The sequence below is a fragment of the Callithrix jacchus genome, chromosome 5, assembly GCF_049354715.1.
Source record: "Callithrix jacchus isolate 240 chromosome 5, calJac240_pri, whole genome shotgun sequence".
Taxonomy (NCBI): Eukaryota; Metazoa; Chordata; class Mammalia; order Primates; family Cebidae; genus Callithrix; species Callithrix jacchus.
Genome location: NC_133506.1, coordinates 133,929,054 through 133,950,881, shown reverse-complemented (window position 1 = coordinate 133,950,881; position 21,828 = coordinate 133,929,054). Strand labels below are relative to the sequence as shown.

At 52.9% G+C, this 21,828-nt stretch overlaps 1 protein-coding gene across 1 annotated transcript; it reads right to left on the bottom strand.

Annotated features, from left to right (window-relative positions):
• Positions 1–49: 49 nt before the first annotated feature.
• C5H17orf99 (chromosome 5 C17orf99 homolog) lies at positions 50–21,497 on the bottom strand. The gene is given in 11 exon segments (XM_078375436.1): positions 50–353; positions 355–427; positions 430–456; positions 2,187–2,394; positions 2,396–2,457; positions 5,060–5,359; positions 6,529–6,588; positions 16,954–17,087; positions 17,517–17,650; positions 19,771–19,970; positions 21,359–21,497. Coding segments are annotated over 11 exon segments (1,389 nt in total). The 3' UTR covers positions 50–301.
• Positions 21,498–21,828: the final 331 nt, after the last annotated feature.

Sequence of the window (21,828 nt, the reverse complement as noted above, 5' to 3'; positions counted from 1 at the left end):
CCCAAAGTGTTGGGATTTCAAGCGTGAGCCACTGTGCTGGGCCTCTTTTTTCTGTTTTTAAAATAAATGTTCTTTTGTTGATTTCAGGTAGACAACCTGACATTATGGGATTTATATAGACAGCACAAAGATTCTAACAGAGAAGCATATTCACATATCCACCACCTCTCAGGGTTACCCATTTTTTTGTTTTTGTGGCAAGAGCAGCTAAAACACACTCATTTCTCATGAATTCTAAATACAGATGGCACATTCTGATGGTCCAGTCCTCTGCCGTGCCTGGCTCTCTGGACAGCTCATTCTATATGGCTGCTGCTTTGTGTCCTCTGACCTCTCCATTCCCTACCCTGAAAACCCTCCAGGCTCCTTTTCAGACTGTGGGTGCTCCTGTAGGGCAGCAAGGCAAGGATGGGGCACTCCAGAGGCCTTGGCAGTCCTGCATCTTCTGGTCACAACCTTGATGACGAAGCAGTGAAGACTTAGCTCAGGCAGGCTCACCTCCCAGCCATCCCCTCCCGAGGCCTCTGGGAGTGTTTGTTTTGAGTGGAGTTTCACTCTTGTTGCCCAGGCTGGAGTGCAATGGCACGATCTCAGCTCACTGCAACCTCTGCCTCCTGGGTTCAAGCGCTTCTCCTGCCTCAGCCTCCTGAGTAGCTGGGATTACAGGCACACGCCACCATGCCTGGCTAATTTTGTATTTTTAGTAGAGGGGTTTTACCATGTTGTCCAGGCTGGTCTTGAACTCCTGACCTCAGGTAATCCTCCTGCCTGAACCTCCCAAAGTACTAGGATTACAGGCATGAGTCACTGTGCCTGGCCTGCCTCTGGGAGTTTTATGGTGCCACGTACATTAGTGCTCCAGCAGGAGAGGCATGAGGCTTACTCACCCCACTGAATTAAGGCTGTACACCATTTTACAGAAGGGAAAACTAAGGCTTAGTGAGACATGGCTCACCCATCAGTCTGGCTCCTGGTAAGAACAGACTTGGCAGGAAGGGACCCAGAAGTGAAACAGGAGAGTGCCAAGGACAGAATTCTGGCAGAGTCACAGAAGGGGCTAGCCACAAGAGGAGGATGAGAATGAAGACACAGCTCCAAACAAAGACATGACTTCACAGAGGCAGGGCTGGCCACCACCAAGGCCTCTAGTGCCTGCGCTCAGACACCACAAAGGCCCTGGTCACCTTACACGTGAGTACCGCCATGGCCTTGGAGAGGGGAACCTAGGAGTCTGGGCCCCAGCCTCTTGCCACTACCTGGGAAAGACTGCACAATGTGGCTCTCACAGAAGGCAGGAGCTCCCGGTCCACCTTGCTCTCCATCAATCCCATATTCCTGCTCAGACTCCATAAAAAAACTTAGATGAGGCCAGGTGTGGTGGCTCACGCCTGTAATCCCAGCACTTTGGGAGGCAGATCACCTGAGCTCAGGAGTTCAAGATCAGCCTGGCCAACATGGGGAAACCCCATCTCTACTAAAAATATGAAAAGTAGCCGGGTATGGTGGTGTACACCTGTAATTCCAGCTACTTGGAAGGTTGAGGCATGAGAATTGCTTGAACCTGGGAGGTGGAGGTTGCAGAGCCAGATTATGCCACTGCACCTAGCCTGGGTGACGGAGTGAGACTCTGTTTCAAAAAAAAAAAAACTTAGGAGAGTGCCCCCTCAAGGGGCCAGCAGACTCCGTTACAGGGCAGCTGGGAGCATTGGCCAGGGTCTGATAATACCTTGAATGGGCAAGCCTCAGTAGGCACATGGCTCACAGTATTCCCTCATAAAGGTCTTCAAGTCGTGTGTAAGCGGTGACGGTCCTTCTTTGCTCTGGCCACAGCCCTGCCCCGCAAGCCCACCACCTGGGCTCCCCAACCAGGGCCCTGTTGGACCTCTCAGGCCATCCTACCTGGTCCATGAGGTCCAGCCCAGCATCCCAGACGTGACAGCTGCAATGGAGGCAAGGCTGCCAGCCAGCACGATGGCAGGTGCCTCCTGGGCAGGAGGTGGAGGCAGCTGGGTTGGTTGTCCTTTAGGCAGGGGCCAGGCTGGGCATGGTTGCTGCCTGTGCCCTCTCTGCTCTCAGCAGTGTTGGGTAGAGCTGTCCCACCTCCCACCGACCTGCCTCTTGGACACTAGCACCCTCGAAGCACAGAAGCACCAGATGCCCCTCTGGAAATCCAAGGGCCGTCTCACCTGGGGGCACCAGCGTGAGGGCACTGTGCTGGACACTGACGTTGTTTTCAGCCTGGCACTGGAACCAGTCTGATGTCTGGCTCGGCAGGAAGAAGTTGGCAGGCTCCCCATGGCGTGGTCTCTGCTGCAGGTAGACCTGGCCATCCTTCCCGACCAGGCTGTAGGTGATGGGTGGACTGCCCGAGGACACCTGGCAGGACACCTCCATCCACCCTGGGGCCTGACCCTCTGTCCTACAGAGCAAAGTTGGCCTGCAGCTCAGACACTGGCTCTGGCAGGGTGGGAGAAGGCAGCACAGGCATGTCTGGGCGGTTTTAAATCCCTCCTCCCCAGTAAGTTCTTTGCATTACAAAATGCCTAATGAGCTTGGCTGTGACTGCCACCTCCTCCAGGCTGCCTTCCAGAGTTTGCTGTCCACCTTGTTTCTGGGCTGCGACCCTACCTGCCTTGTGTACCACACGATTTCACATTTGCTTTTATCTTATTTTATTTTGAGACAGGGTCTTGCTCTGTCATCTAGACGGGAGTGCAATGGCACGATCTAGGATCACTGCAACATCAGCCTCCCTGGCTCAAGCAATTCTCCCATCTTGGCTGCCCAAGTAGCTAGGACTACAGGTGCACACCACCACACCCAGCTAATTTTTGCATTTTTTGTAGAGATGGGGTTTCACCATGTTGGCCAGGCTGGTCTCAAATTCCTGACCTCGTGATTCACCCGCCTCGGCCACCCAAAGGGCTGGGATTACAGGCATGAGCCACCACGCCCGGCCTCAGTCTTATCTTCTTTACTGAAAGGCAAGCTACTTCAGGACATTTCCCCCAGGCCTTGAGCCTAATGCTGTAGATATTCTTACTGATTAGTAATAAACACCACCCTTGCCACCTGTTAAAAGGCTTCCATTTAATAGGTCTTCTGGAGCAGGGCCCATTATTATTATTATTATTTATTTATTTATTTATTTTGAGACGGAGTTTCACTCTTGTTACCCAGGCTGGAGTGCAGTGGCACGATCTCGGCTCACCGCAACCTCCGCCTCCTGGGTTCAGGCAATTCTCCTGCCTCAGCCTCCTGAGTAGCTGGGATCACAGGCATGTGCCACCATGCCCAGCTAATTTTTATTGTATTTTTTAGTAGAGACGGGGTTTCACCATGTTGACCAGGATGGTCTCGATCTCTTGACCTCGTGATCCACCTCGTGAGCCACCGCGCCCGGCCTATTATTATTATTTTAGAAACAGCGTGTCTTGTTGCCCGGACTAGAGAGCAATGGTGTGATCATGGCTCACCACAGCTTCCAACTCCTGGGCTTAAATGAACCTCCCACCTCAGCCTCCCAAGTAGCTATTACCACAGGCATGAGCCACCACACCCAACTAGTTTTTTAAAAATAGCTGTAGGCCAGGTGTGGTGGCTCACCCCTGTAATCCCAGCACTTTAGGAGCCTGAGGCGGGTGGGTCACTTGAGGTCAAGAGTTTGAGAACAGCCTGGCCAACATGGTGAAACACTCTCTCTACTAAAAATACAAAGATTAGCCAGGCATGGAGGCACGGGCCTGTAATCCCAGCTGCTCAGGAGGCTGAGGCAGGAGAATCACTTGAACCCAGGAGATGGAGGTTGCAATGAGCTGAGATCGCACCACTATATTCCAGCCTCGGCAACAGAGCAAGATGCCGTCTCAAAAAAAGAAAAAATAAATTTTGTAGACATCAAGTCTTACTCTGTTGTCCAGCCTGGTCTCAAACTCCTGGCCTCAGGATTTTGAGGATTCTCCCACCTTGGTCTCCCAAAGTGCTGGGAATATAGGTGTGAGCCACCTCACCGGCCTCTGTTACTATTTTCCTTTTGCAGATAAAGCAGTTGAAGCTCAGAGGTCCAATGACTTGCCCAAGACCCCAGCCAGTAAGTGTAGGGATTTAAACCCTGGACCTGTTGTATTGCAGACCCTGGGCTCATCTTCCCTAGGCTGTCTTTTCCTGGTGTTCTGAGGGTGTGGGGCAAACAATGAATAGGGAGTTTCCTTGTCCCACCCTAGGTCTGGCAACTTCCAGGTTCCCATACACCATGGCTCCCACCAAGAAGGTTACCTGACTGACGACCAACATGGAAACAGGAAGAAGGCAGGGTCTGGAGCTGGACAGGGTGGGTTTGAAAGCAGCCTTGTCCACTTGCCAGTCACGTGGCCTGGGGCAACTTTCCTAATTCGCCCCAGCTTTAGCTTTCATAGCTTCAGGCCCAGAGTCTCAGACCCTGCCTGACACTGCAGTCAGGATCAAGTGAAGCGATACACAAAACGTGCCTAACTTTTTTTCTTTTCTTTTTTTTTTTTGGAGACAGAGTCTTGCTCTGTCACTCAGGCTGGAGTACAGTGGCTCGATCTCTGCTCAGTGCAACCTCTACCTCCTGTGTTCAAGTGATTCTCCTGCCTCAGCCTCCGAGTAACTGGGACTAGAGGTGCGTCCCACCACGCCCGGCTCATCTTTGTATTTTTAGTAGAGAGGGGGTTTCCCTGTGTTGCCCAGGCTGGTCTCAAGCCATCAGCCCACCTCGGACTTCCACAGTGCTGAGATTCATGCCCAGCCAAACGTGCCTAGTTTATCGCCTTGAGATCCAGCTGACAACTGGGGTCCAGTCATTTCTGCTGTACATTGGGCTCTTTCCCACTGTGCCCTGAGGGCCCCCAGCCAGGGACAGCAAGCCCTGAGAAAAGGCCCGAAGGGGCTGAGAGTGGCCTTGGAGGCAGCAGCCTGTCCTCGTCCACACCCTCATGCCCTGGCTCTCTCTAACCCCAGCAAAGTTCACAAGTCCCACTCCCGGGGCTCCCCACTGATCTGCACCTCACCTGCCCCCCATACCCCCCACCGCACTCACTGGACCACAGTTCCCAATACATCTGCAGCCTGGCACTGTCCACGTGGGCACCCGAGGTGGAGGCCGCCCAGCAGAAGTAGGTGAGCAGGTCTGGTCTGGACTTGAGCATGATGTTGAGGCTGAAGGAGGCCGGATCGTGGGTCTTCACCACCTTCTTGGCCACGTTGATGTTCTTGGTTCCACAGAGGGAGTAGGTGATGGGCGGAGGCGCCTGCGGTGCATGGCAGGTTATGAGCACCCAGCAACCTTTGGGGAAAACTTTCAGGACTTTGTAGGCAATGGAGACCTCAGGGGTGACTTCTGGGAGATGAAAAGATCCAAGGAGGAAGAATAAACTGACATTGATCCAGCACTTTAAGAAGATACATGTTTGGCTAGGCTTGGTGGCTCACGCCTGTAATCCCAGCCCTTAGGGAATCCCAGGCAGGAGGATCACTTGAGGTCAGGAGTTCGACCTGACCTAAAAATACAAAATATTAAAAATACAAAAATTAGCCAGGCGTGGTGGCGGGTGCCTGTAATCCCTGCTACTCAGGAGACTGAGGCAGGAGAATTGCTTGAATCGGGAGGCAGAGGTTGCAGTGAACCGAGGTTGCGCCACTGCACTCCAGCCTGGGCAACAGAGGGAGACTCTGTCTCAAAAAAAAAAGATGCTGGGTTTAGCACATTCTCACTTGTAAGTGGGAGGTAAACACAGAGTACACATGGACACAAAGAAGGGAGCAGCAGACACCGACACCTACTTCCCGTAGAGACGGGAAGGAGCATGAGGATCGAAGACTTACCTATCCAGCCGGGTTCAGTGCCTCACACCTGTAATCACAGCACGTTGGGAAGCCCAGGCAAATGGGTCATTTGAGGTCAGGAGTTTGAGGCTAGTCTGGCCAGCATGATAAAACCCCGTTTCTACTAAAAATACAAAAATTAGCCAGGCATGGTGGTGTGCATCCGTAGTCCCAGCTGCTCGGGAGACTGAGGCAGGAGAATTGCTTGAACCCAGGAGGTGAGGTTGCATTGAGCCAAGATCGCGCCCCTGCACTCCAGCCTGGGCAGCAGAGCGAGACTCGGTCTCAAAAAATAAATACCTATCGGGGGTACTATGCTGATTACCTGGGTGGTGGAACATTACCCCCGTAGCATGCAATCTACTTACATAAACAAACCTGCACGTGCACCCCTGAACCTAAAAGCTAAAATAAATAAATAAATGAAACCAGTAGACCTTAAAGAAAAAAAAAGAAAATACTGGTTTAGTTGTTCCTCAGAAAGTTAAACCGACTTACCATATGACCCAGCAATTCTGCTCCTAGACATATACCAAAGAATAGAAAACAGGGATCGAACAGATACCTGCACACACACGTTCACGGCAGCGTGATTCACCACAGCCAAAAGGTGGAAATGGCCCAAATGTCTATCAACAGACAAATGGGTAGATAAATGGGGTTGATCCATGTAAGGAATCTTACTGAGCATTAGGAAGAAATGAGCACAGATGCAGGCTGTGGCGGGGATGAGCGTACAGCATTCTGCTAAACAAAAAGGCAGACGTGAAGGGCAGCCCTTGCCTGACTCTGTGTGCAAAGCTCAGAACAGGAAGAGCCGCAGAGGCAGAAAGCAGACTGGTCACTCGGGCCCAGGGGAGGGGGAAATGGAGAGTGATTGCCTGACGGGTGCAGGGTTTCCTTTCGGGGTGACGAAAATCTCTGGGAACTAGACAGTGTGGTTGTCACACAACATCGCGTTGTGAATGCACTAAATGCTGCTGAATTGTCACTTTTTGGTTTTTTGAGATAGAGTCTTGCACTGTTGCCTTCCAGGTTCAAGGATTCTCATGCCTCAGCCTCCAGAGTAGCTGGGATTATAGGCACCCGCCGCCACCATGCCCAGCTAATTTTTGTATTTTTACTAGACATGTGGTTTCACCATGTTGGCCAAACTGGTCTCGAACTCCTGACCTCAGGTGATTGGCCCACCTTGGCCTCCCAAACTGCTGGGATTACAGGTATGAGACACCGCACCTGGCCCACTTTTATTTATTTATTTAGAGACAGAGTCTTACTCTGTCACCCAGGCTGGAGTACAGTAGCACCATCTCAGCTCACTGCAACCTCCACCTCCTGGGTTCAAGCGATTCTCATGTCTCAGCCTCCCAAGTAGCATGGACTACAGGCACGCGCCACCACGCCCAGCTAATTTTTGCATTGTTAGCAGAGACGGGGTTTCACCATGTTGGTCAGGCTGGTCTTGAACTCTTGACCTCAGGTGATCTGCCCACCTGGGCCTCCCAAAGTGCTGGGATTACAGGTATAAGCCACTGTGCCTTGTCATTACTGATTTTTTTTAAGACAGTAATCAGGATTTAAAAAAAAATGTTTCTGGAATAGGGGTTTGATGGTGGGGACCTGTTTGCATTTCAAGAACAGTGTGTAGGCTGGGCGTGGTGGCTCACGCCTGTCATCCCAGCACTTTGGGAGGCTGAGGCAGGTGGATCACCTGAGGTCAGGAGTTTGAGACCAGCCTGGCCAACATAGTGAAACCCTGTCTCTACTAAAATACAAAAATTAGCTGGCATTGTGGTACATGCCTATAGTCCCAGCTACTTGGGAGGCTGAGGCAGGAGAATCACTTTCACCTGGAAGACAGAGGTTGCAGTGAGCCAATATCCTGTCAGCAGGGTGAGAAGAAAGGAGAAAGGGAGAGAAGGAGGGAGGGAGGGGCCAGGCACAGTGGCTCATGCCTGTAATCCCAGCACTTTGGGAGGCCAAGCCGGGCGGATCACCTGAGGTCAGGAGTTCAAGACCAGCCTGGCTAACATGGTGAAACCCTGTTTCTACTAAAATAACAAAAAATTAGCCAGATGTGGTGTCATGTGCCTGTAACTCCAGCTACTGGGGAGGCTGAGTCAGGAGAATCGACTGAACCTCGGAGGCAGAGGTGCAGTGAGATGAGATCTTGCCACTGCACTCTAGCCTGAGACAGAGCCAGACTCTATCTCATCCATCTTAAAAAACAAAAAAAGGAAAGAGAAGAAAGGAAGAAAGAAAGAGAATAGTGTGTATTGGCTGGGCACTGTAGCTCAGGCCTGTAATACCAACTTTGGGAGGCTGAGGCAGGAGGAATGCTTGAACCCAGAGGTTCCAGACCAGCCTGGGCAACATCGTGAGACCCCACCCCTATTTAATCAAAAGAAAAATTAAAAAGAATAATGTGTGGTTGGGCAGTGCTTGGGGGAGGGGTAGAAGAAGGGCCTATGAAATCTGAACATCATAGATGTCATGAGTCGCCTTTGCTCTGCTGGGCATGCCTGCTCTGGAAACCACCCTGCAGTCAGGGAGCTGCTGATTGAGCAGAGGCCTCGAACAAGTTAGAGTGTGTGACCACTAAGCACGTTCCATTCCAGACCAGTAACTCTCAACCAGGGGCCATTCTGCCTCCAGGGCAGCTTTGAGTCTGGGGACATTTTGGGTTGTCAAGATTGGGAGGTGAACTCCTAGCTTGGGCCACACAGCAAGACCCCGTCTCAACAAAAACAAAAAGAGACGGGGCTTGCTGCTGACACTTCGTGGGTGAAGGGTGCTGCTAAACAGCCTGCAGTGCATGGTCAGCCCCACCGCGAAGAATCATCCGGCCTCCAGTGTCAGGGGTGCTGAGGTTGACAACGCTAGTCTAGACAAATGGCAGCAGCCTTCTTGAATCAGGGCGTCTTCCCCTGCCCGGGGCTGCCCAGACACCAACAATTATTTTCTCATTTGTGCCTCTTTGAAAACTTCGTGAGAACTCTCATTCATTCATTCATTTGAGATGAAATCTCACTCTGTCACGCAGGCTAGAGTATAGTGGCGCAATCTTGGCTCACTGCAACCTCTGCCCCCCAGGTTCAAGTGATTCTCCTAACTCGGCTTCCCAAGTAGCTGGGATTACAGGCACACACCACCACACCTGGTTAATTTTTGTATTTTTAGTAGACATAGGGTTTCACCATGTTGGCCAGACTGGTCTCCAACTCCTCACCTGAGGTGATCCACCCGCCTTGGCCTCCCAAAGTGCTGGGATTACAGGTGTGAGCCACCATACCCAGCCAGAACTCTTCTTTTTAGATGGGGAAGAATACTTTTTTTTTTAAGTCCTGACTCATGCTTATAATTCCAGCACTTTGGGAGGCTGAGGAGGGTGGATCATTTGAGACCAGGAGTTCAAAACCAGCCTGGGTAACATGGTGAAACCCCATCTCTACTAAAAAAAACAAAAATTAGACTGGCATAGTGGCTTAAGCCTGTAGTCCCAGCTACTGGAGAGGCTGAGGCATGAGAATCACCTGAACCTGAGAGGCAGAGGCTGCAGTGAGCTGAGATCACAATGCTACACTCAAGCCTAGGTGACAAGCGAGACTCTGTCTCAAAAAAAAAAAAAAAAAAAGAAATACTTTTTTTCCCCAAACCGGCTTTCGTGGAAAATCTTTGAAGAAAGTGAAGCTGGATCTGGTGGTGGAGGCACCTTCAGGAGCACTCTCTTGCAGATGTCTGCTGATTAATTTAGTCAATTTAACCCTCAAGGGGCCTCCTCTTCTTCGTCCAAAGACCGTCACAGGCGCCAGAAGCCTGCCTCACGTGGGGAAGTGGGATTCCAGGGCTGACATGTGATCACCCTTTCTTTTTGCTCCTTTTGTGAAGGGAAACGATCTTGACTTATAAAAGTGGAAAGAAAAACTGCCCTCTCTTCATTTCCATTTCAGTGTTCATTAATAGAAGCTCGATTTGCATAAGTTCACAGACAGGAACCATTTTTAAAGCACATGGTACCAGAGACATTCAGTTTTTTTCTTCTTTTTTTGAGACGGAGTCTTGCTCTGTTGCCCAGGTTGGAGTGCCGTGGAGAGATCTAAGTTCACTGCAACCTCCACCTCCCAGGCTCAAGAGATTCTCCTGCCTCAGCCTCCTGAGTAGCTGGGATTACAGGCATGCACCACCACACACACCCAGCTAATTTTTGTATTTTTAGTAGAGATGGAGTTTTGCCATGTTGGCCAGGCTGGTCTTGAACTCCTGACCTCAGGTGATCCGCCCCCTTGATCTCCCAAAGTGCTGGGATTACAGCGTGAGCCATCGTGCCTGAGCGGACATTCACTTTTCATCCTCACAGGAGTTGTGTGGGGTTTTTTTCCTTTTGTTTATTTAGTTTATGGATCTAGCCTGCCAATAAAGGATGGTCTATCATTTATTTTTTCTTAGTTATTTTTTTTCCCTCGAGGGAAAAAAGGTCTTGCTTTGTCCCCCAGGCTTGAGTGCAGTGGTGCGATCTCAATTCACTGCAACCTCTGCCTCCCTGTTTCAAGTGATCCTCCTGCCTCAACCTCCTGAGTAGCTGGGATTACAGGTGCACGACACTGTGCTTGGCTAATTTTTCATTTTTAGTAGAGGCGGAGTTTTACCATGTTGGCCAGGCTGGTCTTGAACTCCTGACCTCAAGTGATCCAACCCACCTCAGCCTCCGAAAGTGTAGGCATGAGCCACCACGCCTGGCCTATCATTTAATTTAAAATTCTCTGCTTGGCTGAGCGTGGTGGCTCATGCATGTAATCCCAGAGCTTTGGGAGGCTGGGGCAGGGGAATCCCTCAAGCCCAGGAGTTTGAGACCAGCCTGGGCAACATGGCGTAACTCCATCTCTACTAAAAGTAGAAAAATTAGCCAGGCATGGTGGCACATGCCTGTAGTCCCAGCTACTAAGGAGGCTGAGGTTGGAGGATCTCTTGAACCTGGGAGGTTGAGGCTGCGGTGTGTCAAGATCCTGCCACCACATTCCAGCCTGGGTGACTAAGTGAGACCCTGTCTCAAAAAAAAAAAAAAAAAAAAAAATTGGCATGGGGGTATGTACCAGCTACTCACTCAGGAGGCTGACATGGGAGGACTGCTTGAGCCTAGGAGGTCAAGGCTTTAGTCAGCTGTGATCACTCCACTGCACTCCAGCCTGGGTGATACAGCAAGACCCTGCCTCAAGTAAGTAAGCAAATAAATAAAACTCATCTGCTGTGCGAGAGCATTTGAACAATGGGATGGCACACTCAAAATCTGATAAAGTGATGACACGGCTGCCCTCGGGACAGGAAGCTAAGCCATGCCCAGGCTGGGCTTCGGGGTCTCTGCAGGGAAGCGGCCGAGGGCTCACATTCAGGCCCAGACACGGTGTTGGTGCCCAGCGTGGCTCCAAGCTTCTTCCAGATTACGCCACCCCACTCCAGACTGGTCTCTGTGGCAACAGGAAGCTTGGAAATTCCAGTCCCAACCCTGGAGGCTGCAATTGATTAGACCCAGGGAGGGGTCTGGGGATCTGATTTTGAATAAACTGCCATCCGTGGAGGGTTGAATTATGTCCTCCAAAAAGACAGGTTCCAGTGGTGACCCCCAGGACCTGCCCAAGGGAACATATTTGGAAATCAAGTTTTTACAGATGGCTTTGCCCTCTCTCAAGTTAAATATTAACTCCAGTAATTCATGCTGGATTAGGGTGGGGCCTGATGAGAAGAGGAAAGGAGACCCAGACACAGGGAAACCACAGTGAGGGAGGCCATCTCCAGAAACAGGGGAGGAGCCAGGAGCAGGTGCTCCCGCAGGGCCTGGAGAGGACCCAGCTTCAGAATCTGAGCCTTGGAATTCAGCTTCCAGCTCTGTCAGAAACTGTGCTTCCTTTGTTGTGCTGTTGTTTTTTGGCTGTCTTTTGTCTTTTGCTTTTTTTTTCAGAGACGAAGTCTCACTCTGTCGCTCAGACTGGAGTGCAGTGACGCAATCTCGTCTGACTGCAACCTCTGCCTCCTGGGTTGAAGGGATTTTCGTGCTTCAGCCTCCCAAGTAGCAGGGATTACAGGGTGGCACCACCATGCCTGGTTGATTTTTACACTTTTGGTAGAGATGTGGTTTTGCCATATTGGCCATGCTGGTCTGGAACTCCTGACCTTAGGTGATCTGGCCATCTCGGCCTCCCAAAGTGCTGGGATTTCAGGCGTGTGCTGCCATGCCTGGACTTGTTTGTTCTGGTTTTGTTTTGAGATGGAGTTTCACTCTGTTGCCCAGGCTGGAATGCAGTGGCACCATCCCAGCTAACTGCAACCTCCACCTCCCAGGTTCAAGTGATTCTCCTGCCTCAGCCTCCTGAGTAGCTAGGATTATAGGTGCCTGCCACCACGCCCGGCTAATTTTTTTTACTTTTAGTAGAAATGTGGTTTCACCTTGTTGGCCAGGCTGGTCTTGAACTTCTGACCTCAAGTGATCCACCTGCCTTGGCCTCCCAAAGTGCTGGATTACAGGCATGAACCACCATGCCTGGCCTTTTCTGTGTCCTTTGGACTGTAGGCTCAGCCAGAATCAAAATCCCCTATTTCCTCCACCTTCCAACCAGCATCCTCCATCCTCTATGCCTGATGGAAACCGTGTCCCTCTTCCCAAGCACACTGTCTACCCCTTCAGCTGTCCTGGCAATGTGGACAGTGGCAGCCTTCATGGCACTGGGCTGGGACAAAGGGGGACAACATCCTCTTGAGTTACTCTGGAGGCTAAGGCAGGATAATGGCTTGAGCCTGGGAGATGGAGGCTGCAGTGAGCCGAGATTGTGCCACTGCATTCCAGCCTGGGCAACACAGCAAGACCCTGTCTTAAAAAAATTAAATATTAACTGGGTGTGAGGGTATGTGCCTGTAGTCCCAGGTACTTGGGAGGCTGAGGCAGGAGGACTGCTTAAGCCCTGGAGGTCAAGGCTGCAATGAGTGGTGACTATGCCACTGCACTCCAGCCTCAGTGACAGAATGAAACCTGTGTCTGAAAGCAAAATGAAACAAAACCAAAAACCCAACCTACACCGAGATCATCCTTCTAACACCCTGATTCCTCGGTTCCCTCACTTGTGCTGCTTTCCGCTCCCACCGAAGCTGTTTCAGCTGCAGAATACGCCGGCGTCAGGCTGCACTTTATTTAGCCAGGCCTTCCAGGTGGGCTGAGGACCTTGGCGCCATCTGGTTTTTGTTTTTAGACAGAGTTCTTGTTGCCCAGGCTGGAGTGCAGTGGCACAATCTCGGCTCACTGCAACCTCCTCCTCCCGGGTTCAAGGGATTCTCCTGTCTCAGCTCCTGAGGAGTTGGGATGATAGGCATGCGCCCACGCCTGGCTAATTTTTGTATTTTCTTTTTTTTTTTGAGACAGTTTTGCTCTTGTTACCCAGGCTGGAGTGCAATGGCGCGATCTCAGCTCACTGCAACCTCTGCTTCCCGGGTTCAAGCAATTCTCCTGCCTCAGCCTTCTGAGTAGCTGGGACTATAGGCGTGCGCCACCACACCCAGCTAATTTTTATATTTTTTTAGTAGAGACTGTGTTTCACCACGTTGGCCAGGATGGTTTCAATCTCCTGACCTCGTGATCTGCCTGCCTCGGCCTCCCAAAGTGCTGGGATTACAGGCATGAACCACCTTGCCCGGCCAATTTTTTTTTTTATTTTCAATAGAGACAGGGTTTCACCATATTGGTCAGGCTGGTCTCAAACTCCTGACCTCAGGTGATCTGCCTGCCTCAGCCTCCCAAAGTGCTGTTGGGATTACGGGTGTGAGCCACTGCACCTGGCTTGGCGCCATCTTTCATGGGTGTTCTCATCCCACCCTATCCCATGCCAACTGCCAGCAGCTGCTATCGGCTTTCAGAATCACATCCACCCCATCTCCCTGCCTCTCCTGCATGCCCAGTCTCTTCCTGGATCTCCAGGGTAGCCTAATGCCTCTCTTGGATTTTGCCTTTGATCTCCTTCCCAACACAGTGGCCAAGTGATCTCACCAAGGGCCAGATTGCATTTTCCCCTCCAGACCTCCCACGGCTGCGCCCCACAGGGCTCTCCCCAGTCAACCCCACACCATGCCTCTGGCCTCATTCAACACGCTTTGCACCTTGCTTCCTGTGCTCTGCCATACCAGGCCCCTGCCCAGGTACATCCTGCTCTGTTAGCTCCTTTGGGTCCTTGCTGCATGGCCCCTCCCCAAACACTGCCCTCCTTCCCTCTACCTGCCCTGCATTCTCTTTCCTTCTACACTGCTTGCTTCTCTCTAGAACATTCTAATATACTATAGAATGTGCTTTCTTGGATTATAAATCATTCTATTATAAGGACACATGCACACAAATGTTCATTGCAGCACAGTTTACAATAGCAAAGACCTGGAACCAACCCAAATGCCCATCGATGATAGACCGGACAGGGAAAATGTGGCACATATATACCATGGAATATTATGCAGCCATAAAAAAAAGATGAGTTTGTGTCCTTTGCAGGGACATGGACGAACTTGGAAACCATCATTCTCAGCAAACTGACACAAGAACAGAAAATCAAACACTGCATGTTCTCACTCATAGCAGGTGTTGAACAATGAGAACACATGGACACAGGGAGGGGAGCATCACACACTGAGGTCTGTTGGGGGGAATAGGGGAGGGACAGCAGGGGGTGGGGAGTTGGGGAGAGATAGCATGGGGAGAAATGCCAGATATAGGTGAAGGGGAGGAAGGCAGCAAATCACACTGCCATGTGTGCAACTATCTCGCATGTTCTTCACATGTACCTCAAAACCTAAAATGCAATTAAAAAAAAATAAAAATAAAACTTAAGGGGGGAAAAAAAAAAGAATGTGCTTTCTTTACTCTTTCACCCAGGCTAAAGTGCAGTGTTATGATTACAGCTCACTGCAGCCTCACCTTCCTGGACAAGCAGTCTTCCCACCTCAGCCTTCCAAGTAGCTACTTCCAAGTAGCTGGGACCATCCTCACAGGTGCACCACCCACCATGCCCAGTTAATTAACAAAAAACATTTTTTTATACAAAAATGTTAGCCGGGTGTGGCGGCGAACATCTGTAATCCCAGCTACTCGGGAGGCTAAGGTGGGAGCATTCCCTGAACCCAGGAGGTGAGGTTCAAGTGAACTGAGGTCGAGCCATTGCACTCCAGCCTGGGCGAGAGAGTGAGACCCTGTCTCAAAAAAAAAAAAAGTGGATTTTTTTGTAGAGACGGGGTCTCACTGTGTCGCTTAGGCTGGTCTTGAACTCCTGGGCTCAACTGGTCCTCTGGCCGGGGTCTCACTGTGTCGCTTAGGCTGGTCTTGAACTCCTGGGCTCAACTGGTCCTCTGGCCTCAGCCTCCCAAAGTGCTGGGATAACAGGCATAACCATTGAACGTGTTTATTTTTGTCATCGCTCATCCCAACCCCCACTAGGATGTAAGATATAGGAGGGTTTGTTTCCAAGCCTTGCCACATTCTCAGGGCCTGGAATGGTGCCTGCAACCAGACAGGTGCTCAAGTATTTGTTGAATGAATAAATGATTTATCAGTCAGTCTCTTAGGAGTTTAGTTAGCAGGATTTGGTTGGCAAGAATCGGAGCAGAAGTTGGGAGGCAGCCAAGTGGGGGTTGCCTTGTAACCAGTACCAGACTGACCCACAGGTACTTCCCCAGCCCCAGCTGCCTGTTCTCTTTTTAGCAACCACACCAACAACGCTTTGGTTTTTAAAGCAAATGAGGAAACAATGGTTCAGCCTGGGCGTCATTCAAGTGAGGTCCCAGCGTCATCATTACCCGGTACCTGCCCTTTAGCAAAATAGAGGGGAAGGCCCTGCTCTGTAACCTGGCAGCCTACTGACAAGGGGTAAGGGTTGGTGTGACAACACAGGGAGGTGGCTGTCCATCTTCACCTTTTTTTTTTTTTTTTTTTTTTTTGATACAGAGTCTTGCTCTGTCACTAGGCTGGAGTGCAGTGGCATGATCTCGGCTCACTACAATCTCCACCTCCTGCTATCAAGTGATTCTTCTGCCTCAGCCTCCTGAGTAGTCGGGATTGTAGGCACGTGCCACTGCGCCCAGCTACTTTTTTTTGAGATGGAGTTTCGCTCTTGTTACCCAGGCTGGAGTGCAATGGCGCAATCTTGGCTCACCGCAACCTCCGCCTCCTGGGTTCAGGCAATTCTCCTGCCTCAGCCTCCTGAGTAGCTGGGATTACAGGTACGCGCCACCATGCCCAGCTAATTTTTTGTATTTTAGTAGAGACGGGGTTTCACCATGTTGACCAGGTTGGTCTCGATCTCTCGACCTCGTGATCCACCCGCCTCAGCCTCCCAAAGTGCTGGGATTACAGGCTTGAGCCACCGCGCCCGGCCTAATTTTGTATTTTTAGTAGAGACGGCGTTTCATCATGTTGACCAGGATGGTCTCGATCTCTTGACCTCATGATCTGCCCGCCTCAGCCTCCCAAAGTGCTGGGATTACAGGCGTGAGCACCACACCTGGCCCCATCCTCATTTTAAGTGACATGAGGGGAGGGGAGGGAAGGATGGGACAGAAAAGTGCAGACAGAAGGATGGGGTGCACAAAGATGAGAAAGCAGGCCAGGCCAGGGGCTGCCAGGGACCCTCCCCAGCATCCCCTCCTCCCTGGTCCTGTACCCAGCTGGGCCCCAGACGCTATCCACTCTCTGGCTGCCTCCATGAGGAAGGCAGCCTCTTGTATGTCAGGTCCTGGAGGAGCCTCGACTTGGCCATTCTCCCATGGCCTCTTCCTGGAGGGAGGATCCTGACCTTCCAGGCCCCATCAGAATCCCCCAGCCCTCCACGGGGCCTCACCCACCGGCACAGCTGTGGGGCTCCCAGCAGGGCTTCTGCTCCCAATCAGGGACCTGGGGCAGTGATGAGGATGCACCTGCCCAGGGAATCCCCCCTCCAAGCTGCCCAGCCACAGCTGGAAGCTGAGCGCCTTCCCCGACTGTGTCCCCCAGAGGTCTCCACACTGGCCTGCTCAGCCCACCCCTCTCCATCACCCCTAGGGCCCTGCAGGGTGGAAAACTGTCCAGCCATCCTCCAGCACACACCTCCCCACCAGCAACTTCCTCCCCGGCCGAGGCACCCTCCACAGTGGGGGGTTCTGACACCAGGGTCCCAGCTGGGGGACTTCTCCCTCCAGTGTGCTGGGCCACTTGCCTTCCTCCTGCACCTCGGGGAAGCTGCTGGCAGCTGTAAGAGAGGTGAGGGCGGTGAGGAGAGAGCCTGGGATGAAAGGGAGGCCAGAGGCAGCCTTGAGACCCACCTGCTGAAGCCAGGAGGGAGGAGCAGGCTGATTCCTGGTAGTGAGGCCCCAGGACTCAACCAGCACCATCACTCACAAAAGCTCTTGTGCGCCCCCCATCATTTCCTATCATCAGCCCATTATGTAGATGGGTAAGCAGTGGGCCCTAAATGGTGACGCAGTCCCTCGACCACACATGCAGCAAGTATAGGGGCTGGTCTGAGACTCAAGCCCCGATCTTTCCCTCTCTGTCCTGTGTTTCCAGAGGTTTCCCGTGCTTCAGGCCTCATCTGCCCTGTGCTCCCAGTACCCCCACCTGAGCCTGTGGCCCCCAGGCCCTGGCAGCAGCCCCACCATCATGTCCCCTGTAGACTTACCTAGCACAGCCAAGCAGAGCAGCCCAGGGAGCCTCATGCCTCGTGGGTTTGGGGCCTCTGTTCAGGCAGTGAGGACCTTCTACCTCCTTGCCTCCCCCGCCCTGGGGACCCTGGGATACTCCTTGGGTGGGTGCCTGCAACAGAGAGATAACCTGGAGGCAGCAGCACCCCAGGGCCTCAGCTACCAGGGCTGGGCACAGAGCCCCAGCAGGCTCAGTATAGCAAACTCTCTCTCAGTCCCCAGAGAAGTAGGAGTTTGGACCTTGAAGCCAGACCAGGGCCTAGACTCAGCAGTCAGCTCTGAGCCACAGGACACTGGGCTCATGTGATGGGCAGATGTCCATGCTCAGCCTGGTGTGTGGCTCACACCTGGAATCCCAGCACTTTGGGAGGCTGAGGTGGACAGATCACCCGAAGTCAGGAGTTCGAGAACAGCCTGGCCAACATGGCGAAACCCTGTCTGTACTAAAAATACAAAAATTAGCAGGGCATGGTGGCACGTGCCTATAGTCCCAGCTACTTGGGAGCCTGAGGCAAGGAGAATTGCTTGAACCTGGGAGGTGGAGGTTGCAGTGGGCCAAGATCATGCCACTGCACTCCACCCTGTGTGACCGAACATGACTCCATCTCAAAAAAAAAAGGTGTCCGTGCTCTAATCACTGGAGCCTGTGAACACTGTGTTACTTGGCAAGGGAAATTAAGGCTGCAAATCTTCTCATTTTAAGAGGAGGAGGCTGTCTAGATGGCCCAGGTGACCCTCATGTAATCACTGGGTCGTTTCCCAGCTGGGGACCTGCCGGGCTGAGGAGAGGCAGCCCCGCCCATCTCATGATGGTTCAGAGCTGGATGGCCAAGGCTGCACCCAGCCCCAGAATGAAGCCCCAGAGTACGAGGCCCCTGCTCCTGGAGTGTGATGTGGTGTGCCCAAGCTCTGCCCTTCAGAAGTTCCTCAGGCCCCACTGAGGGTGCCAGGAGGTCATATGGATGGTCATTCCCCAGTGCTGGCCTCGGCCCCAGCAGACCCAGCTGCATCGCAGAAGGTGTGTGCAGAGCCTTAGCAGCCAAGCCTCCTGCACCTGAAGGGAGGGTGGAGATGCCCAGGGCCTCCCAGAGCCTTGAGGCCAGTGCTGGGGTCAGGCGGTCCCCAGAACACAGAGAGATCTGAGGGCGCAGGGGAGGAGGCCAGGACCCTGCCCGCTCCTCTCTGGGCCACTGCACTGGGCTTTGTGCCCCACCTTGGCCTGGGGCTGCTGGACCAGCCTGTAGCTTTCTTGCCAGGCTCAGTTACTTTGTGTGGGAAACGCCCTTTCTGCCTGCCTCCTTCAGGAATGTGTCCCCTGAGGCCAGGTGACCAGTTGCCTCTGGAGCTGCTGCCACCTGTGGCACCCGACTGGTCAAACACACTCCCTGCCCCTGGGCACAGGCCAGGAGTGAACACCGGACCGAGGAAGGCAGACCTGCCCAGGTCTCCTCTTGGCCTTTCTCGGGAACATGCTGTGCCCGAGGCCTGGGTACATGGGAAGCTGGTCTGAGGGGGTGGCCTGGCTGACCAGGGAGTGGCCAAAAGGACAGTGGGGAGGCAGGTGCAGGTGTCCTGGAGGTCACTGCAGACTGGCTCTGTTGACGCCTCGGTGGCCCCCTCTCCCAGCTGGCCTGAGTTTGTTTCTGCCGCCTGCTGCCCATGGTCCGGGGATGGAGCCTGCCTGCTGGGCGCCCGCCAGCCTCTCTGCTTTCAGTTCCCCCAGCTGGGGAGCAAGAGCATTATCTCTTAGTTTCCCGGCAAAACTCCCTTCCCTACCCAACCAACCAGTTCTCACTTTTGATGAAGGCGGGTCGGGGAGGGGACTGAAGACTGAAGGCAGACAGGTGGCTGTGGAGCTGGCTGGCCACCCGGGGCTGCTGGCAATCTCTCTCCTGAGGGGAAACTCACTCTCTCTCCTTGTGGTGTTCAAGGGAACCTTGAGATAAGGCTGATCATGAGAAGCCCTTCTTCTTCCCAGTGTGTGGGGAAGCTGGAGTTGGAGCACGAGGCGACTCGTGGGCCATTTTCCCCAGACCTCGGGGGACTCCAACATCCCTCCTGTGACCCGCGCCTCCAGCGATCACTTGTGCACCCATCTGGTTGACCAGTTCTCTAGATGCCGCCGCCCCTCTGTCCGGCCTGCAAAGTAGGCCAGGACATAGCCATGCCTCCAAGGTCACTCCCAGGCCACTTTTCATGGAGTTTGGGGATCCCCAAAAGCTCTCCAACCACCTGATTCAGGCTGATATTCTGTGATTTTTGCTCGCAGAGGCCACAGTCCTCTGTAACAAGTGCTCTTCCCAGCATCTCCACGTTTCCTTTCCCATACTGTCCCTGGAAGGGTCCTGCGGGTGAGAGTCTGCTCTGGGCTCCCCCGGCCAGCATAGCGAGGTTGTAGGGGCACAGAAAGATGGGGTGGGGGTCTCTCAGGGCTGGGCAGGGGAGGGCCCAGGAGTCCCCAAGGCTAGGGGCAGCTGGGACACCACACCTGCAGTGGGCTCTCCCATCTGGTGAGAACTTTACTGGGCCTGCTACATAAGCCCTAGAGAATCCCTCTCTGCCGGGTGGGACATCTAAGCTCCTGGCAGAGCCCCTCATTAGGTCATGGCCCTCCAGCTGCCTGTCATCTACAGAAAATCATCCCATCCCATGGCACACGCTGCCTGCCAGAGCGCTGATTCCACCTTTACACTGGCTGTCGCTGTGTGTCCTCCATCCCAGTCTAGAGGCCTCAGATTCCCAGCTTCCCAGTCTTCCCTGTGGTCCCTTCACCACATCTTTGCTCAGGCTCCCTCTCTGCCCTCAGCTCCTGTCCAAAGCCTCCCTTTCTCCAAAGCCCTGCTTGTCACCGGCTCCATGAGCCCTCCTGAAGGAAGAGGCCCATCCCCCAAGGCCCCCTGGGCTGTCTTCCTGGGTGGTCCCAATCACAGGGGCCCCAGGTCCACTCCCCATCATCTCCCATTTGGCTCCTTCAGGCCAGCAACCACGTTGTAACAGGAGCCACCACTGCACTGCTAGGTCCCTATGGGGACACTTCAAAAGTCATTGCATGGGCTGGGCACAGTGGCTCACGCCTGTAATGCCAGCACTTTGGGAGGATGAGGCAGGTGGGTCATCTAAGGTCAGGAGTTTGAGACCAGCCTGGCCAACATGGTGAAATGCCATCTCTACTAAAAATATAAAAAAATTAGCTGGGTGTGGTATTGGGCACCTGTAGTCCCAGCTACTCGGGAGGCTGAAGCAGGAGGATGGCTTGAACCTGGGAAGCAGAGGTTGCAGTGAGCTGTGATGGCGCCATTACACTCCAACCTGGGCAATGGGAGCGAAACTCCATGTTGAAAACAAAAACAAAACAAAAAATTAGCTGGGCATGGTGGCAAGTGCCTATAGTTCCAGCTACTCAGGAGGCTAAGGCAGGAGAATGGCTTGAACCTGGGAGGCAGAGGTTGCAGTGAGCCGAGATCTCGCAACTGCACTCCAGCCTGGGCGACAAAAAGAGACTGTCTCAAAAAAACAAGTCATTGCTCACTTAATCTTGGAGGCCATGTGGGGGAGCATGGCATCTTCATCACTCCCTGGGTGAGTACACAGAGGCCCGGAGTTTCATGATTCCTTCGAGGTCTCAAAGTGGGTCTTCCTCACAGCGCTGGGCGATGCACGTGGTTGTTTCTCAGTATGTTTTGCCAAAGGGATACTGTGATTCAGGAGGCCGAGGTGGGGCCTGGGAATTTGCATTTCTAACCTTTTCCCAGGTGGTGCTGAGGCCACTGGTCCAGGGGCCACCTTTGGGCCTAAGCTGCTAATTAACAACATGAGTCACTTTTATCTGGTCCAGGCTTGTCGCCCCCCAGACGGAACCCAGAGCTCCCTGCTTCCCTCTTGGCCTCATTGCCAGTGCCCAGAACAGAATCCGGCACTGGCAGCGCTTCATCGTGTTTGTTGGTGAACTGATGGGTCATGTGACTCTGGGTGGGATGAGGACAGCAGCCGGAGAGGCGGAACTGGTCAAGTCTTTGATGACCACGTGAAGAAGCCCCCAGCCCTGAGGGTGAAGAGGCCTCTCAGGTGCTGAGTCCAGGCCAAGAGTCCGGCCAGGAGCTGGTCACTGGTGGAGCTAGAGGCTTTTCAGGTACGTCCTGGGACTTCTGACTTTCCCTCCTGACAGTTCTCAGCCCCAGATGTCTGTAAGTCACCTGGGAGCTTCGAAAAGTCCCGATGCCCTGGCTGTTGGCCACACCCAGACCAACCACATCAGAGTCGCTGGGATGCAGCCAGCTTACAGCAGCTTCT